The sequence below is a fragment of the Leuciscus leuciscus genome (genome assembly GCF_965113295.1).
Source record: "Leuciscus leuciscus genome assembly, chromosome: 7".
NCBI lineage: Eukaryota > Metazoa > Chordata > Actinopteri > Cypriniformes > Leuciscidae > Leuciscus > Leuciscus leuciscus.
In genome coordinates this window covers 36,748,851-36,769,667 of record NC_138731.1, presented here as the reverse complement: position 1 = coordinate 36,769,667, position 20,817 = coordinate 36,748,851, and the positions used below count along the sequence as shown (strand labels likewise).

The 20,817-nt window shown below is 35.5% G+C and overlaps 1 protein-coding gene across 1 annotated transcript in view; it reads left to right on the top strand.

Moving 5' to 3' along the window:
* abca12 (ATP-binding cassette, sub-family A (ABC1), member 12) overlaps positions 1-20,404 on the top strand; it is a 74,939-nt gene extending 54,535 nt beyond the window's left edge. Inside the window, exons 59-76 of the mRNA XM_082174525.1 lie at positions 726-825; positions 1,741-1,868; positions 2,763-2,850; positions 3,592-3,697; positions 4,660-4,714; positions 7,954-8,131; positions 8,377-8,492; positions 9,374-9,533; positions 10,388-10,641; positions 10,746-10,950; positions 11,516-11,625; positions 11,762-11,912; positions 16,054-16,188; positions 16,541-16,644; positions 17,518-17,610; positions 17,771-17,876; positions 18,796-18,933; positions 19,524-20,404. Coding sequence (XP_082030651.1) covers positions 726-825; positions 1,741-1,868; positions 2,763-2,850; positions 3,592-3,697; positions 4,660-4,714; positions 7,954-8,131; positions 8,377-8,492; positions 9,374-9,533; positions 10,388-10,641; positions 10,746-10,950; positions 11,516-11,625; positions 11,762-11,912; positions 16,054-16,188; positions 16,541-16,644; positions 17,518-17,610; positions 17,771-17,876; positions 18,796-18,933; positions 19,524-19,625 — 2,329 coding nt within the window. The 3' untranslated portion in view covers positions 19,626-20,404. The remainder of the gene's footprint in view (positions 1-725; positions 826-1,740; positions 1,869-2,762; positions 2,851-3,591; positions 3,698-4,659; positions 4,715-7,953; positions 8,132-8,376; positions 8,493-9,373; positions 9,534-10,387; positions 10,642-10,745; positions 10,951-11,515; positions 11,626-11,761; positions 11,913-16,053; positions 16,189-16,540; positions 16,645-17,517; positions 17,611-17,770; positions 17,877-18,795; positions 18,934-19,523) is intronic.
* The last annotated feature ends 413 nt before the right edge of the window (positions 20,405-20,817 follow it).

The window sequence follows — 20,817 nt, the reverse complement described above, 5'->3', positions numbered from 1 at the left end:
GTCTTAGTGATCTGTGGTGCAGTTTAGAACTGTGAGTTCAGTAATCAGACTGCAGGCCGCTATAAGCCTTGAGTGATTACATATCACAGCATCAGCTCACCTGGCCACTGCAAATGGCTTTCATTTTTGCCGGCTATGATTTTAGCCTCTCTGATCTTCGCAGGTTCTTAAGCTCTGGTCGCCATCTACTTAGCTGAGCCCTGGGACTCTGATACTCTGTCTGCTTGTGTCAGTGGGTCTGCTCGTGTTCCTGGTCAATTTCATCACACTAATGTGCCACTTTTAGTTTTCTATCACTGTTTTTTATCACGCTATTTTCCCATCTCTTCTCATCTTACCCTTTTTCCTCTCTCTGTAACTCGCTCATAACACTCTCTTGCTTTCTTGTTCTCTGTTTTTCCATTTCTCTTTCACCCACACATCTGAAAGCTCTGCCTTTTGTAATTCTTCTGTAAGAGCTTATAATAATGTTTCTGTATAGGGGCGTAAATCTCAGAGAAGAACCTCACTTGCACGGTTTTGTGAGATTCACCCAGGGATCATTTGCATCTCTCATGCATTTCCTGTTTGTAGGATTGATTTCCGTAATAGACTTTATCACTAATACCTTCAAAATAATCATTACACAGTTTGAAGTGGGTCTTGCATGTAGACTATTGTTTTCTTCTTCTTTTTACTACAAGAAAACAGTAAAAACAGTTGTTTTTTTTTGTTTTTTTTTACAGGGTTTGCAAAGAGAGACCTCCTGCAGGAACTCAGACCTGGATCTCTGGAGGCAACAGCTCTGCTACATTTACCACCTGCAAGTGTAGCAACCAAGTGCAGGTGGGTCAAACAGAGCATAACCATCATAACACAAACAACATTATCACTTATCCTCAATGATGTGCATCTTTCACTGTTTAAATATTGATAAAAAGAGCATTAGTGTTTTGATAGCGTGAAGGTGATTGTTGATTACAGCAGGGTTGCGCGCCCTTCACAATTGATTTGAGAACGTCTTTTAAAATCAGTTCCTTTGACTTTGAATCAAGGCAGCAAGTAGAATGCAAAATCAACATTCAAATGTAAGGAATAAGAAAAATAGAACGTTTAATAATTAATAATTGAAATAAAACATGATTTCAGTTCAAATTACACAATAAACATGTTATCATTCACAACACACATTTGCATAGACATTATATGATATTAATTCATGTTTTGAATTTCTATACCTATAAAATTAGTTATAGTTTTTTTTTAAATAGCTTTCATTTTATGGACTGTCATAGAAGAACACTTAATTTGAAAAAAATGAAATGAAAACAGTGTGTGGTTCTGTATGGAAATTAAAATAGTTTTTTGGCTGTTTTTCTGCAGTATTCAACTTAGTTGAACTTATTTAGGAGAATTTAACTTAATTCAGGGAAATATATCATTGGAGGAAAAACTATTACATATCAGCAAGTAAATAGGTATGATTAGTCAACTTAATGATGTAATTAATACATTTTGTCACCAAACTTGAGTTGGGCTAATGCAATTTTCTGCTGTGTGCATGTTGATTTTTGTAATTTTCTTATAATTTTCTTGTAATTTAGTAAATGCCTCTTCATGTTATTTCAAATTAGCTTCCTGTGGGGCGTGGCTAATTCTACTCTCGATTTGACAGGGAGAAAGTTGTTATGTTCAGATTTTTTCCCAATCCTGTATCGCGGCGTCTGCTCAAAATATCACTTACTTTTCTGTCACTTTCAGTCGTGTCCTGCATCAGGTTACCAACCACCTCACACAAGAAATCCATCATCCCAGATTGTCTACAACCTAACGGGCATCAACGTAGAGGACTACCTGTTGGCCACTGCGAATGACTTTGTCAGAAACAGGTGAATCACTTCACAGCATTAAACTCATTTCAAAAGATGAGGTGAGGTGGAATATTAAGGAATTTATGAACCGCTGGTAGGCTGATTAATAATTAAAGAGGAAGCGCATTGGTGTATCCCATCTTTACCATGGCATTTCCAACCAGCTGACATTTTCCATCCTAGTCAAATAGCACACAGCTCTTGAGCGTGCTGCTGGCATGAAAATACTTTATTACACCTAAAATAGTAAGGCAAGCATTTATTATTCATACATTGCTCTTCCAAAAAATAATAATAAAATACACAGCCCTGCTGCAGTGTGGTGGCGAGAATAGTAATAAAAAAGGTAAATCACTGCTCTATAAAGAAATTGGATGAGAATTCAACAAATGCATAAAACTATTAATTAGGAGTATATCATGAGGCAAAAGTCTTTAGCGTCTCAAAACACTAAATTTATTGTTAAATAAATTGAGCTTTAATATATAAAGAATGTGGGAAAGAACATCAATAATTTGCTATCCAATTAAAGTTACTAAATGAGATTCCTTTAACCCTAGAATGCATTAACCAAAAAACCTACACAAATGCAAAAATAGGGTCAAAATTACCAGCAACCGCATTGCACCCAGTAACTGTCAAGTCACCTTTATAGCGTGATATCAATGATGCAAACTTCACTAAATATGAGACAAATTCAAATTCTGCTGTAAAGCAGCTCTAAAAAGTCAAGTCAGTTCAGAGTTTGGTCAGTTCAATTCAATAACTGTGTAAAGTTCATATTAAACGAGTTCAATTCAGCTATAAGTAGCTATACAGAAGATGTAATAAATATATACAACATGTGAACAAGATGTTACACCAGCCAGGAGTTACACGTTCTAATGTAAGTTGCTTTGTGCTTTGTTTCAGATATGGAGGCTGGGACTTTGGAAAGCCTCTTCCCATTGATCTTAAGTTGGACATGTTAGATGTGCCAGCTAACAGAACGCTTAGTAAGGTAATTTGGATGAGTGATATTACATTGCCCCAATAGCAAAGTGGCTTATTGTCCCAATGTAGCAGTTTATGTGGACACTAACAGGCTCTGTTCCAAAACCAAGTAAGCTGCCAGCATTTTAATGCATCATAATCACCCTCTTGTTGTGAAAGCTGTTCCAAAAGGTAGGCAGCATCATTATGTTGCCTTCTAAGATACCTTTTTGGCATAATTTTAAGGCAATATTGCATGTATCCCATGTGAAGAACGTAGTGTTCAGTGGAAAAAATACTTTCAAGATGACAAATGAAGCAAGAGAAAAGTTAATTCAGTACCAAAATACAGTAGTTGAGTCTAATTACAAATGGTCTTTTACACCCAATATTTGTATGAGCAATGTACAGTACCTGTCAATAGTTTGGAAACTTGGAATTTTTTTTAATGTTTTAAAAGTCTCCAATGCACACCAAGGCTGCATTTATTAAAATGTAATTTATTTCTGCGATGGCCAAGCTGAATTTTCAGCATCACTACTCAAGTCTTCAGTGTCACATGATCCTTCAGAAATCATTCTAATATCTGGTACTGTATTTTTACACATGTTAGGATATTAGGCTGTAAGTTTTCCTGTTAAAGCCTTAAAAGGCAGCAGTCAATGCAGCTCAGTAAGTTTTGGAACAGAACCTTAGCCTTATTTACCTTAGCCTTTATTTGATTAGAGAGGAATTGTGGTGCATTGTATTAATATTTGTGTTCACACAGGTTTGGTATAATCCAGAAGGTCACCACACCATGCCTTCCTACCTCAACAGCCTTAACAACTTCCTCCTGAGATCCAGTCTGCCACCTGAGAAACGACAACAATATAGTTAGTTAAACCTTTTTGTAGATTCTAGTTTTCTCTTACAATCTATAAAATTTCACATACACTGTTGTTCAAAAGTTTGGAGTCAGTAAGATTTTTTTTTTTATATAATTTTTTTTTACTTGTATTCAGCACAGATGCATTCAATTGCTAAAAAGATACCGTAAAGACATTTATAAAATTATTTGTCATTTGTCAAATTATTTGATCTTTATCAAATAAATCCAGCCTTGATGAGCGTAAGAGACTTCTTTCAAAAGCAATACAAATCTTACCCACCCCAAACTTTTAAACAGTAATGTATATCTAATCATTTTAAGTTGCATAACAGATAAAATGTGTCATGCATCCCGAGTTTTCATTATTGTGTACTTAGTTTTTGCGTATAGAATTTTGACTTGCTCAAAATAAGGTAATAAGTGGATTAGACCTTATGCTGCAAGAACCGCCCACTTAGACAGGATACCTTCTGACTGACTGCAAAAAACTCTACCTAGTTCTTTTTTTTATAATTACTGGGTTTATCTGAAAAAAATAAGCTTTTTTGCAATATGCTGAAATATCATCCTTGCCTTCAGAGACAATGGTGACAATAACAATTGCAATACCACTACCCTTAGACAGGGGGCAGTGTGTCTATTCTATCTCCACTAGAAGGCAGAGTGGACTGAATGCTAATTAGAGGTGCTGAGAACTGAAATGAAGGAATAGAGCTGGTCTTATTTCAACACTGCCAGACTGGCCCAGTGGCTGAGATTCACTGTCTGCCTCCAGGCAAGATTAATGCAATCCTAGCAGTCAATAATGGAAAGGGGGGATGCATTCATTCAAATGTAGCCAGTGCACTCATTCAGGGCAAAACAGAGCATAAATTCAGCAAAGGTTCATGGGAGGAGCGGATTGCTGATCACGTGTTGGCCCGAGCAAGTGTGTATATTCTCATGTGCTAAAATCTCTCTTTACAGCTATCTCCATATCCAGCCACCCTTACCCTGGCCAAGTGCAAGACGAGGATGTAATGTAAGAGCACGCACACACACGCACGCACACATACACACACGCCCGTCCTTCTGTATGGCAGCTAAAGCTGATAAAGTACTCTGTGGGACCAAATACAGACTGAGCGTATTAGTTGGGTCGGTACCAAATCACAGACCCAGTGGTGGGGAAAAGAAAGCAATCAGCCAAATGATGGGCTTTAGATAAGATATGCAAATATTGCTCTGACATTTTCATTCTTGTGGAGCACTTGAACTAATGTAATTTGACTCCTGTATTTACTCCTCTTTGATTTTTTTTCCTGAGCTTGGCTTATTGATTACTAACCCAATATAATGTGTGTTTACTCTGAAGGTGGTTCAGAGGTTAATTGATTCAACGTCGCCACCCAAACATGCTTGTATTTTGAACACTGTGGGCAATTTCAACCGTGCCGAAATTAGAAAGACACGCTCTGTAAAATGAACGCAATTGTTTCAGTCTCACAGCTGGGATGAGTCTGGCTTGACGCCTCCTACTTAGGCTTAGGCTGAGGAGAAAACATGCAGAGAAAGCAAGTAAAATGAAGAAGAATAGGTTGGCTACTCAAAATAAAAAATGATTCTGTGAGTAGCTGAAAAGAGCAGAAAAGAATGCATTTGTTTTCCAGATACTTATATCTAAAGCAAAGTCCCTTTTTAAGGCAAGTCAAAGCACTTGGCGGCCATATTGGTAACAGCCTCAGGCAGCTGTTTCAAGTACAAATCGAGTGCTGCAGGAACGAGTCCTAAAGCACAGAAATTATTTATCATTTTTGAACTTTTGGTTCCATCATCTTGCAGTCAATGGGTTTTTTGAATGGGGTTTTAGTTATATAACTGAAATAAGGTCTGTGGTTAACACATTCTTTTTTTTCTATGACATACATCAGTACTACCCTACTTGTAATTATTTAAGCTTTTACTTGCTAAACGGGACCACAATGGTTGTCTCTGGGACAATAAACATCATTACGCCGCGCAGGAAAACTCATCTACTCACTATGGTCCGTTTTTAAAGCCTTGTTGTATTAATACTCGCCCTCTTACCATTCTAACTCAAACTTTCCAACTTGTAGATTTAAATAAAGCTTAAAATATTGGTTTGAAACTTACAGGTGAAACTCAAAAAATGAGAATATCATGCAAAAGTTCATTTATTTCAGTAATTCAACTTAAAAGGTGAAATTAATATATTATATAGACTCATTACATGCAAAGTGAGATATTTCAAGACTTTATTTATTATAATTTTGATGGTTATGCATGGCTTAAAGCTTATGAAAACCCCAAATTCAAATTCAAAATCTAATCTTAATCTTAAAGTTGAATTTCTGAAATAAATGAACTTTTGCACAATATTCAAATTTTTCGAGTTTCACCTGTAGAGGTGATGACATTGAAGTCAAACTTTTGTTGGTCACAGAGCTTATTTTCTGAAATAATCAATGGAAAAGCTCTATTGGCTTTATGTTGAGGGAACCAGGGTGATTCTAACTTCTAGGTCGGCGTACAAAATTATGCCATTCTTGCAGCAGTCTATTGTATATACTTCAAAAACTGTGAAGATGTTTCAGTAACATATTGTAATGTGTGATTGCTAACCTTGTCTCATACCTAATGAAATCATTTTTTTATTTGTTTTTCAAAGTTGTTGTCATCTTAGTTAGGACCAAATCGATATTAAGTGTCTTAACCATAGATCAGCACCACTTTAACATGAGGTTTATCATTTTTATAGTTTCAACAACTATCTGAAAAAGTTGTATGTGAGTGAAACCAAATGTAATCAAAATTAGTTATTTAGGAATTTTAGATAAAATAGGCCATGTCCAACAGTCTTCATTGGTGTCAGGCAGCCACGTTGAATTCAAAGTAATAAAAAGTGCTTCAATACGATCGAGTCAACCTTAGGAGGCAGTAAGAAAAGCTGCAACACAAAGTGCCAAAATTGTCTAGGAATGTCTGAAGCTGTAGACAAGTACGTTTTAAGTAATTTCTTATCCCTTGACTTCAGTGATCAACCAACCAAGCCCTTTCTTATCTGAATATAAAATGATCCTCAATTCTGCATTCAGGCTCAACTCTCTTGTGGTATGGGTCTTCTGTCTTTCCCTGGGATCAGTTTGTTCTTATTTGTCCTCCATTCTTGCTATATTTTTTGGAGTGCTTGGGAGCAGAGATGGGACGCAAAGGGGCAGCATTAAAGGCAAGAGCTCTGCTGGTGACTGCTAGAAAAAGAAGTGTCCTGCTGAGACTGAACTCTTGATCGTCTCTGACTCTGTCTTACACAATTCTCACAGATCGAGAGATCTTAATTCTCATGGCTTTCATGTTTTCTCCTCACTGTGTCTGGTGCCGTTGTAAATGCATCAGGCTTGACTGAAGAACAGTGTTAAGCTCATGTGTGACAGTGTTGGAAATATGAAGTGCAGTTTGTATTGTAAGGGTAAGACAGCAGGACATGCTCTCACTGCACCGCTGCCGCAGAATAACAGCTTTTTTTTTAGTTTTTTTGCAGGTGTGTCTATTAAATGTACACTATGGACCTATTTACTTTATTAATACATGTTTCTGGTCTTATTATAAACTATTTATTTGTGCGTGTAATAAATGTGTGCTACCATTCAAAGGTTTGGGGTCAGAAAATGTTTTTTTTAAAAGAGTTTCCACAAAATATATTAAGTAGCAACTGTTTTTAACATCGATAATATTAAGATTTTTTTTAGCACCAAATCAGAATAATAGAATGATTTCTGAAGGATCATGTGACACTGAAGACTGAAAATATATATATTTAGTAATTTATTATTTTAATGTTTATTTAATAATGTCATTTATGAATATATATATACACACACACATACAGAGAGAGAGAGAGAGAGAGAGAACATAAAAGTTATTTTTAATTGTAAAAATGTTTCACAACATTATTGTTTTCACTATCTTTGATCAAATAAATGCAACCTTGCTGAGCATAAAAGACTTCTTTTAACAAAATGTCGAAAATTTACCGACCCTAAACTTTTGTCAGGTATTATATGTATATATATAAAATCTAGCATAAAATAGAAACAATAAAATCTAAATATATTTATAAAATGCACCAATATATAATTTATAATATATTTTTTATTCCTATATTCTATTATAAATGGACACATACCGTAAGGTGTATATACAGTCTGAACTTGCATGTCTTGAGGTCCTCAGTATTGAAATGTTTCTTTTTGTATCCTCAAGGGTGGGCGGTTTGGTCAGCATCCTGGTTGCGCTCTGTGTCCTCACTGGGTACTCCATCATGACTGCCAGCTTTGTCATCTATGAGGTTCAGGAACATCACACAGGCTCCAAGAGACTCCAACAGATCTCTGGCATCAGCGAACCTTTTTACTGGATCATCAACTTCTTCTATGATATGGTACTTCATCATTAGTTGATAGATGTCAGCCTTTTAGATCCGTTGCATTGATCTAAAATATACAGAAACCAAAACTATGCAAGAAATTACAACCCAGAATACATAAACTGCATGCAGTAACAACAACCATTTGTGCCTGTGCCATAATTGCTCAGATTATATAATTAATTTAATATTAATAAATATATATATATATATTACAGAAGACTGTTTGTGTTTACGACGTCTTTTCTGTTGCATTGCAGGCTCTTTACATGATTCCTGTGGTCCTCTCGGTGGCGATGATAGCAGCGTTCCAGCTCCCAGCCTTCACAGAGAAGCAGAACCTTGGCGCGGTCACACTTCTGCTGGTGCTATTTGGGTCAGCATACATTAAAGTACCTTTACCACCAGAGACTTTCCTGTCACAAGACAGACATCTCATTAGAATGTCTTAGCGCTGACAGGTCCTCAAGGCACTAGAGCTTCATGAATGTATTATTCAGCAAATGCTACACGTCGCAGCATTGGCAAAGGGGAAGTTTTAGTTAATGCACCGTCTTTCAGGTAAACACAGGCTCTCTGCTAGAAAGAGGAGAGCTGCTTGAAGCTTTTCTGCAAGGCCTGGGCTCTGAAGAAGCGATTTCACACACTTCGTCACCCAGTTAATTGCATTGTGGAGAGCAGTGAGGCCACTCACAGTCAGTCTTTAGGCTTCAGAGCTCCAGGCTGCTTGGGAGGCCCTTCATTGTGTGAAGTCAGCAGTCTGGCCCGCATTCATCCGCCTGTGAGCTCACCGGCTCTCGGCCCATAAATAACCACACATCACAGCGATGCGACCACTTTCCCTTCAACCTGCTTAATTGCTTTTGTTTAGCTGAGCGGTGTGGACTTTCCACCACTAACAATACACGCACACAGGCCGGCCAACTCGCACACACACACACACGGTACCCTCTCAGTTTAAACACATCCTCTTCCTTGACCCCGCCACCCCAATCACCAAGAGTAATGAATAAAAAAACAGATCATTCTGTGGAGCTGAAGAGGAGAGAGAATGCTTCACGAAAAGGAAATAGATGAACTCATTTATCTTCTGGCTTCTTAGCTCAACTGTGGAATATATTCTCTCTCTCTTTGCTAAACTCAAAGCAGAAGTCTTACTATAGTTCTTTTGTCTTCCTCCATGTTGTAATTCTTCTGTTCAGACATTTTTTTTTTAAGCTTGTCACTTACCACATTGATTTCATTGTTTATTTTCAGTTTCTCCACCTTCCCCTGGATGTACCTTCTGTCTTCGATATTCAAAGATACGGAGATGGCCTTCATTGGTTATGTTTGCATCAATCTCTTCATCAGTGTCAACACCATCATCGCCACATCCATTATCTACTTCCTGGGTCAGCTTAACCAGAATGACCTGGTGAGAGAAAAGTCAGAGGGATGTTTCACCCCCAAATTAAAAAACAAAAACAAATTTAAAAAGAAATCAAATGATATTAAGACACTGAAACCAATTTTAAGACCATTTAGAAATTTTGCTTTGTGATATTTTTTCATGACAATTAAGCACATTTATTGCCCTCAAATTCTCACCACATATTATTCGATTTTTTTTTATTCTTTAGTAAGTAGAGATATATACTACCATGCAAAAGTTTGTGGTTGATGAGATGTTTTTGAAAGAAGTCTCCTATGATCACCAAGGCTGAATTTATTTGTTAAAAAAATTTGTGAAATATTATTACAACTTAAAATAACTATTTCCTATTTGAATATATTTAAAAATGTAATTTATTCCTGTGATGGCAAAGCTGAATTTTCAGCATCACTTCAGTTTTCAGTGTCACATGATTCTTCAGAAATCATTCTAATATGCTGTTTTGGTGCTCAAGAAACATTTCTTCTGATTATTAATGTTGAAAACAGTTGTGCTGCTTAATATTTTTTTGGGAAACAGTGTTGATTTTTTTGATGAATAGAAAGTTCAAAAGAACAGCATTTGTTTAAGATTGAAATCTTTTGTAACATTATATTTGTCTTTATTGTCACTTTTGATCAGTTTAATCCATCCTTGCTGAATAAAATAATTAATCTCTTTAAAATATCTTACCGGCCCCAATTTTTTTTAACTGTAGTGTATGGAATATTAAAATAAATTTCCACCAACCAACCAACCAACCAACCAACCAACCAAAAAAAAAAAAAAAAAGATCAACATAAGTAGCTTTGCAAATTGTCCTTCCTTCTCTAACTTACTCTTCCTGTCTATTTCAGAGCATCCAGGATGTGTACCGTACCATGAGCAACATCTTCCTAGTCTTCCCCCAGTTCAGCTTTGGCAATGGGTTGATGGAGTTAACAAGGGTTGACATGCAGGTGCAAATCTTGAGCGCTTTTGGGGTGGATGCCTACAAGAACCCCTTCAGCATGGATGTTCTGGGCTGGATGTACATCTCCATGTTCCTGCAGGGTTTAATCTGCTTCACGCTCCGCCTGCTACTTAACAAGACACTCCTTCGCAAAGTCAGGTATACCTGAGGCTCGGGCACTATAGATTTAAAGTGGTTACTGGTTATTAAAACCTTTTACCCTATAGCTGTCTCATTTCTGTGCATTTGTGTTTTCTTCACAGACGTTTATTTTGGTGTAAGACGAACGTTGTTCAGAGCTATAGCCCCAATGAAGATGAAGATGTGGTGGCTGAACGCTTGCGTGTGGACCGTGGGGATGCAAGTGCAGATGTTCTGCAGGTTAATGAGCTGTCTAAGGTGTACCAAAACCTGAGCAAGAGGGTACAGGCGGTGAAGAGTCTGTCTGTTGGCATCCCAGCTGGCGAGGTCTGTTCCATTTGCATAGTAAAATTAATTATGAGAGCGTTTACATGCACAAGAATATTAAAGTCAACATAAATTTGCAATACATTTTGCTTTCGTAATTAGATGAGTATTTCCAAATTTCACAAAATGTAATGATTTTGTGCATTGTGAATGAATTGGATTGTGAAAAGTGGGTGTTCCACTTTATGATTTATAATACCTGGAGGTTAAGAATGTGTACTATGAAAGTAAATTGGTTAAATTCAGATCAAAGATCAAAATATTTGTTCTGATTGTTTTTATGCTTAAAAAAAAAAAAAAAAAAGTGTTTCAGTGAGTTGGATAAAGTTTTGTGCAAGTATTAAACAAAATGACCAAATCAATAAAGTTTTAACCAGAATATGGATCACCGAGGGGAAATGCAGCTATATATACTTAATATTTAAGGCACATTGCATATGCTTTGCTTCATTATTTTCCATGGTTTAAATGTTATTCATAGAAGATTTATGATTCAGATTTTAAGAATAATCAATGACAGCAAAACATTCAGTGTGATTGAACGGAAGCTTAATATCTTCTTTAGTGCTTTGGATTGCTGGGAGTCAATGGTGCAGGGAAGACCACTACGTTCAAGATGCTAACAGGAGACATTAGCCCTACTGATGGCTCAGCTCAGATCCGTGACATTGACGGGTACTTTTCTTTCTCCTTTTAAAAACTACATCTGGTACCTTTACTGTCGCTCAGTGTCTTTTTCTAAAGCATTTTACTAGGCATTTGCGTTGGGTTTCATTGCATGTCCATAAATCTCCCTGGCCTGTGTCCTCAGGAGGATGGTTGACATCATAGACTGCAGGAGAGAGGGCATAAACATTGGTTACTGCCCCCAGGTGGACGCACTGGATGACCTCCTGACGGGAGAAGAACATCTCTATTTTTATGCCCGTATCAGGGGCATCTCCAAGAGGGAGACTGAGCAGGTAAGGTCACAGCTATATCAACATCTATTTTGTTCTGGCAAAGGCCAGTTTCTTATTAAATTGACATACAAACAGTGCATGTTTTCGGTTATAATGATACATGGTTGTCATTTTATTTAATAAAATTCCGGTATTCGATACAAATACAATTTCAAGAGTTCAAACATTTGGGGTCTGTAAGATTGAAATAATACCCTTTTTTCAACAAGCAAACATCAAATTGATCAAAAGTGATCAGTGCATTTATAATGTTACAAAAGATTTCTATATCAAATAAATGCTGTTCTTTTGAACTTCCTATTCATCAAGGAATTCTGAAAAAAAGGTGACAGTTTCCACAAAAATAATTCTGTTTTCAACATTGATAATAATTAGAAATGTGTCTTGAGCACCAAATAAGCATATTAGAATGATTTCTGAAGCATCATGTGACACTAAAAAAAATTCAGCTGTGCCATTATACTTAAAAATGACATTTTATAAAAATGTTAAATAGACATTTTATTATTAATATCATTGATTTACTGTATTTTTGATCAAATAAATGCAGCCATGGTGAGCATATGGAGACTTCTTTAAAAACATCAAAAAATCGTACTGACCCCAAGGTTTAAACAGTTATATATAGAAGCAAATTCAATTTAAAGTGAAAGTCACACATGCGCAAGTTTAAAGGCAGTCGTCTGAGTTAGTACTGAGTCAATAGTTTGAATTGCTGAAAATAAAGAGAGACTGGCATCATTACATCTTTATTTATTTGGTATCGACTTGATTCTATAATGCTGGTACTCTTGACATCAATGCTTATATGCAATTAAATGTATTCCACTGATAGAATTTGGTGATAGAGTTTGCTGATTGGAAATGAGAGAGAAGAAATGTGGCGTAGCAGACAGCTGTCTGTTAATATCATGTCACAACTCAATAACCGACTGACATCATTTAACACTCTAAGAAAGATTTTGCATGTGTCTTTCGTCAAGTGTGACATCTTTCCCACACATGCAAAAACATTTGAGGAAATGGAGGTTTAACAGCAGTTCTGAAAGCACCAGCATATAGTGTGATTGAGATGCTGCTGTTGTGATTGAGACCACCGCCACCAGTTTTAAACAACTTTTGCAATGCGGGTCTACCCACTTGACCAGCACTAACCATCATCGACCCACCTGGAAATCCCTGCTGGACTTCTCAGTAGAACGTGAATAGATTTCAGTTTGGTATTGTCTGATTATTGCATTTGACAGGAAATAGTTGGCTCTTTTCCATATTGATTAACGAGAAAGCTAATTAATCTTGCATTCTCTCAGGATTATTGGTAAAAAGCACTTCTGTAAAACTTGCCTTTGGCTGCAGATGATTTGAACTCTTTATCAGTTTTCCTAAAGACTGAAACACTGCTATATATATTTGCATAAGAGATTGCTATGTCATATGGGACCCAGATTCCAGATGTTCAAATAGTTGTATCTCGGCCAAATATAGTCCTATCCTAACAAACCATACATCAATGGAAAACTTATTTATTCAGCTTTCAGGTGATGTATACATTGACCCATGTGACTGGTTTTGTGGTCCAGGGTCACATATTAGCAAGTTATTATGAAAACTAGTTTAAGTCGGAATAGTGTTCCTATGAAACAATGGGTTATTAATAGCTGAGTGTAACACTGAATCATGGCTTTTTTTGCTTTTATACAGCAGCAGCAATGTCAATATGAAAAAAATACATTTAAAAAGTTCAATGTAAGGAATACATGAGCTTCTAAATCAAATTTTAGAGTCAGAACCATCAGTTTTTGTAATGCAGGACCTGCCGTGCTGTTCTCAACAGCGAAATTGCTGAAGATACGCAGGAGAACTGTTTAGAAGATAAATCGCACTGCTTTATGTCTTTTTTCTCTTTATTGCATCCTGATCCTGCACAATATTTTGATCTAAAGGGCTTAAACTTGAACTGAATACATCAACTCCATTATGATCAGAGACTGTGACTTGCATGTACAGTATGACGTTATGAGCACATGGCTCAAACACACACATACCTCACTGTCAAGCGTTTTCCTTTCTCTTATGTAATTTGGTGTTGTCTCTACTAATACTTTACACGTTGGTTAGCCTGTGGTGAAAGGATCTCAAATAATGCATATAATGTTGTGAAAATGAAACATTCTTAGAACTGAGAGTCATCTACAGAAATTGTGAAAAATGTCTGCTTTTATTTGAAGCTTGCCACCTGCAGTATTTGATTACAGTAATGTGACGAAATTCAACAAATTTAAAAGCAAAAATGTATTGTTTTAAACTGTATCATCTGCCAAAGTAAATGCTTTGAAGAATATTCTTTTTTTTCTATACAATGAAAGTGACCAAAGGATTTTCAGGGAATAATCTGTTCTGTTTCTCACACAAATATATTGATTAGCACTAATAATCACTAATAATAGAACAAGTCATGTTGACTATTTGTATGCTGCTTTTTTGTGTCTTTTTGGAGCTTGACTGTCCCTGGTGACCATCCACTTTTATTTTAAGGAAAAGAGCCGCTCGAACATGCTACAAACGCTGTCCTTTTTATATACCCGTGAATGAAAGAAAGTCAGAAGGGTTTTAAATGACATAAGAGTGAGTAAATCGTGACTGAATATTCATGCTTGGAGAACTAACGCTTCAAATCTTTGAGTAAAGTTGATATAAAGTGCAACTTTGTCTAAAATGAAGTAAAACCGACACCCTGTAATGGTGATGTTACCCTTCTATAAAAAGGGCAAAGGAATTGACTTAACAATCTATGAATACCATCAGTCATCTTTTGGCTACTGAAAGCCTTTGTGTAGAGGCTGCTGAGACTTTGAAATGGCTTTTGCGGTTTGGCCCATTAACTTGGATTAGAGGATTCAGAGGAAACGGCTGGTAAATTTTGATGTCCTGAGGGAAGCACACAGTTCAATGCCGGCCCAAAAGGATGATCTGTAGGTGCATATAAACCCTGTTAGATGGAGAGTCCTTTATGGTTTCTTGCAGGTTTATGAGAAGCTATTTAAATTCATAGAATGTCTACTTGGATCCTTTGATGTATGAATCCAATTAGTTAAATGAATGCAGAAACCATGACATTCTCTGTGTGGGGTCAAATGTCAACAGGCATTTAATCAAAACATTATTCAAAGTGACTCATTATGATGTCAAGACTACACAATTAATGTGTTAGAACAACTTGTTAAGCCTTTTTGGGGACAATTATTGCTTTGTTAATCAAAACTAAATTGCAGGGAAATTATGACTGAACTGCAAGTGTGATAGGCCCTACATGCTTTGAAATAGGGCTGTACAATTTTGGGAAAACATCAAATTGTGATATTTTTTTCTGATAAAAATGGCAATTGTGATATAAATGGTGATTCGTAATATTATTCATAAAAATATTGATAAAAATATAGTTAACATAATAATGAATATTTCATTGTAATTTTTTTATTGATAATAATAATAATGAATGTTGGTTTCACTTTATTTTGATGGTACCTTTAACACATTCTGTTGACTATAAGTAACATTGCACCTACATGTCTACTAACTCTCATCAAAGTGTTAGTAGAGTATTAGTAGACTGGGTTTGGGTTAGAATAAGTTGACATGTAGTTGCAAAGTTACTTATTGTCAGTAGATTGGAGGACCATCACAATAAAGAGTTAGCAGATATTAAGCAGACAGTCTACTAATACTCTAATGAGAGATAGTTGACCATCAAAATAAAGCGTTACCTAAATTTTTTTGTAGTTGTAAAATTACAATACTTACGGCTGTCTTTATTTCTTCATTTTCAATTTAAAATTGAAATAATGTTTACATAATTAGTAATGTTCGCAAGGCTAACATCACTATTACGGTTGTAGAGTTAGGGATTTGAACAAACCCCAGTAAACAACCACATAGCAACACCCTAACTACCACCCAAAACACCTTTGCAACCACATCAATCACAGTACCTTAGATTTGTGGGGTTTTGCACGAGCAAGAAGAACTCATATTTGCATCATGAAATGTGAAAAACTAATTGTTATCAATGTTTTCTTATTTAACATGATGTTATATTAATACATGCTGTGAGAATCTCAATATTTGATCTTTTTTTCTTTAGGTTGTGAACTATCTGTTGAAAAAGTTGGAGCTGAATTACCACAGACACAACACAAGCGAGAACTACAGTTGTGGAACACGCCGGAAGCTGTCCACAGCCTTGGCCCTGATTGGAAACCCACAGATCCTTCTTCTGGTGAGCGAAAAACACACATCATCCCACTAAGCTGAAACTAGTTACCATTTAGTAATCAGTACAGCTACATTATAAATCACTGTATTGCATGTTGTCATGAGTGTTTGCTCAGAGGGGTTTGAATGGGCAAAACGTTGCACACTCATTACAAACACCTCTGAAATGCGTCGGTGTGCTGTTTGGCTAAAGTCTCTTAGCACATCAGTTATTCTAACTTGAAGTTTTGGCTTTGTGCATTGCACGATTGCATTTACCTGGGGAGTGTGTGGGATTTGCATGGGTTTTTTTTGTCTCTGTGTAAACTCACAGAAACATCCCACTTGTTTCTTAAATGTCTCCTCTAACCTCTCAGGATGAACCCAGCTCTGGAATGGACCCACGCTCCAAACGACACCTTTGGAAGATCATCTCTGAGCAAGTGATGGGCAAATGTGCTGTGGTCCTGACATCACACAGGTAATGACTGCTCTTGACTAGAACTCCATCAGTTCCTCCAAACAAATGGGGGGCAGTAATGACACATTTACTCAAAACTGGGGCGTTTCAAGCTTTTTGATGCCAAGGACATCCAAATACGATGATCCACTTTCAAATATACAGTAAGGGACATATTTTGTGAATTATAAAGGCAGCTACATTTTCATAGATACAGATGCGTTTGTACTGAGAAAAATATTAAGCATGATATTATAAGGACAATAACTGGCCTTGACACTGTCATTATACTAAGCAACCCTCTATTAGAGTAAGATGTATTAACTAATATATATATATATATATATATATATATATATATATATATATATATATATATATATATATATATATATAAACATTTAAAATCCCTTAAATGTATTTGTATTCCACTTACCACAATAAATATCATTACAAAGCAGCTTTATTGACAATGTTGCTGTATGTATACATATATTTTATATATACATATATATTAAATAATGTAGTAAAATATTGCATTAAAGATGTTTAACTACATATTATATATTAACCTATTAATATATATTTTTTAAACCTATGTATCGTTTCAGACAATGCTTGGTGAAGCCAACATTCAAAGTTTGTCTTAAAAGTTTCAAGCATTCAAAGTTTCCACTGATATCTTGATAAAATGAAAGTTTAAGACAAACTTTAAATGTTGGCTTCACTAAGCATTGCCTAAAACTTTAAATAGTTTTTAAAAAGCCTGAAGACAGTGATATATTATAGACTAAGAGTCTATGCATTTCTTATGCTCTTAAGTTTTTTGCCAATTTTGATGGGTTTGAGAGAGTTGGAAAGGGAGTTTCAGCAATATGTCTTTGTGTCCTACAGTATGGAGGAGTGTGAGGCCCTTTGCACCCGTCTGGCTATAATGGTAAAAGGACAGTTCAGATGTCTCGGTTCCCTACAGCACATCAAGAACAGGTCAGTGTTTTATCTTTCTGTGTCCTGTGTATCCTCCGACCAATTATTTTCCATAGTTCTTTCCCGTCTCCTTTTATTTTCCACACTAGAGCCTGATATCTCCTGCAGATGCTTCATAATTTTTTTCCTGGTGATAAAATAATCTGTGTTCATCTGACAGGTTTGGCAAAGGATTCACGGTGAAGATGTACTTAGCTGGATCTTCCTATGATGTAGATATGATCAGTAACTTCATGCAGCAGAATTTCCCCAGCACGTTCCTGAAGGTGAGAGAGAGAAAAAAAAAGCATATCATAATGATGTTTTTCTTTAAACACATTTCTAACACATTTTTGGGGGATATTTTCTGAGATATTTCCTAAATTTAAATGAATTAATCACTTTTATTTCTGGAGTCATAACACGAGGAATCACATTCTTTGAAATTTTTTTTTTATGATAAGAGATCATTGTTCTATGAAAGCATATTGTGAAAGTTTCAAAACTACTTTTCCAGTGAAAGTGAGTATTTATGTAAATAGCACATATTATGCCCTTTTACAAAGTCAATTCAAGTATTCATGGTTGAATGTTTTTTTAAAAACATATTTTACATTGTTGCAGAACCTCTCTCAGTGCTTACTGATATATAGAGAATAACTCTCTTTGGAGTGACTTTGTGCTTTGTAACTTTGCAGACATTTTTTGTGCTCAAAAACATTACACACCAAAGAAAGTTGAAAATGGAAAAAAAGCAATAAAAAAAACCCCACACATAATAGATTCTCTTTAAAACTAAGCTGTGAAATCAGCATGTTCTGAACGTCTACTTTTTACGTCAGATGAAGACATTTAAACATATGACAGCCCACATATGTGGCCACATGCAATTATTGAAGATTTAAATTACAGTATATTGGACTTGACAGCAATGCACTGTATCTCATTTGACATGTAAATAGGGTGTTTACAGAGAAGTCTTGAAGGCACAGCAGCAAAAATAAAAACAGCATGGGTCAGAGAGAGGGTGGAAATGGTCGTAAAAATTTAATTATGCTTGTTTTGGGGACAAAGAAAATTATGTTACTAACATTATTAGTGGGGAAAAAAAACACACACAAAAAAACATAAAAATCTTTGATGTGATCCCTTTAAGTGTATTCTGTTATTTAAGCTAGCTAAGTTATCCATCTTCTGTCCATAAAGGATCATCACTCGAATATGGTGGAGTACCATGTGCCTGTTGCTCCTGGTGGTGTGGCTTCAATCTTTGGCCTGTTAGAGTCCAACAAGGCTGTACTGCAAATCAAACACTTTTCAGTCAGCCAGACCACTCTGGATGAGGTAAGATACATTCTGTGGAACACAAAGATTTTTTATTTATTTTTTTTTGAAGAAGAATTTTCACACTCTACAGTTTCTACAATTCATAGTGATTTGTCAAGTCATAAAAGTAGTTTTTTTTAGTATCATTGAGATACTTTTATAGTGTTTGTTAATATTTTGAATTAGATTTTCTGTTTGGATTTTCAGTTAAAGTTTTAGTAATTTGTTCTGGCTTTTTGTCAAATGTCTAGTTTTAGGGGGGGGTTTGTACATCAAGTTTAGACTAAATGAAAATAGGAGGAGATGCCCTTTTTATATTTTATTTGATTATATATTAACATTTCTTTTATTTCAAGTAACAATTAGATTAATTTATAATAATACATCTGCCTGACACTATATTTATTCTTTTGAAATCATTCAAGAGCTTTATGTGAGGAACAGATCAAAGTCTCTTTTGTTATACACTGAAATATGAAAAAATAATGAGTAAAAAATGACTAAATGTTTAATTGTGATAGTGGTGATGGTGGAAATGGAGAAAAATGAAAAGAGACACTGAGGTGGTGATGTGGAGACTAAACGATTGTCTTGATTTGTCTCCTTAGGTTTTCATTAACTTTGCCATGGGGAAAACGGACACAGACACACAGGAAGTCACGGAAGGATCGGACATCGACAGTCTAGACTCGTACAATGCTTTAGACTGATGAAATATTTGCACGTTATGACATTCAATGAACCTCAAAAAAGACATTAATTTAATATATAGGAAATCTTTTATAGACTATATCATATTTTGGGTTTGTGATTTTGATGAAAGGCAAAAAAAATGTTGTATTGAATAATGAAGTCGCCAAATACCTTATGGATAATTATTGAAGATCTTTATGAAGAATTATGTGTTTTCACCTTTCTACTCTTCCAAATATGGGTTTAAATATTGATCAACATTAAAGAACCTTTTTATGGATTTTTTTTTTTTGGTTTGTTTTGTTATTTGTATCACCTTTATGAAGAACATTGCATTAGTTTACATAGTTTGATGCAAATTCAAAATTTACTTTAATTTGTCCTCAAACAAATTCACTGCTACTTATCAAAGGAAATGAAGTCATTTAGTTACTAAATTGTTTGAAATTTTACCAGCTCTACCAGACATATATTATATATATTTGAATCAAAACATAACAGAACTGAATATGTATGCAGAGGGAAGAGTCCATCCTGTTAAACTGCTGGCTGCATCGATGCAGCTCTTGTCTGGGGTTGAAATAAATCACAAAGACTTTTTTGGCTCCGAGATATAAATGATTCTTCAATGTCTGCACATCTTCACTCTCATTAATATTTTCTCTGAAGGCACATCTCTTGTGCAAGAATGTACTGAATATTTCATCGGCCCTTTCCTCTGTCTGCTTCAAGGCACAGTTCCTCTTTTAAAAATGTACCAAGCTTATTTTTACATTAAAGCTATTTTTCACATGCAGTTGTTGAGCGTTTGTCTTATTGAATGCGGTGCAATTGGTTCTTTATGTCATGAGTTGAGGTATGCTATTTCTTTGCATAGAATATTGAGCACTGTGGAAGTGATGAACTATCCAATGTTCATTCAAACTGCATTTCAGTTTTCTTTTTCCTCCTTTACATATGGGAACACAGGTGGGACACTTTCTGATAATTTGCACCAGTGTCATTTTAAAATATTTTAAATGACTTCAGCCCTCATACAATGGCATTTTAAAAAGCTAAATACCTTCACTACACTTTACAGATGGATTTTTAAAAGCAAATGTACAAACCATCTTAACCGACTGAATTATACTGTATAGGGTGATGAATTGTACTTTAGTGATACACTGATACACAATAGTCAAATTAAAATGGAAATTATAACAGTCA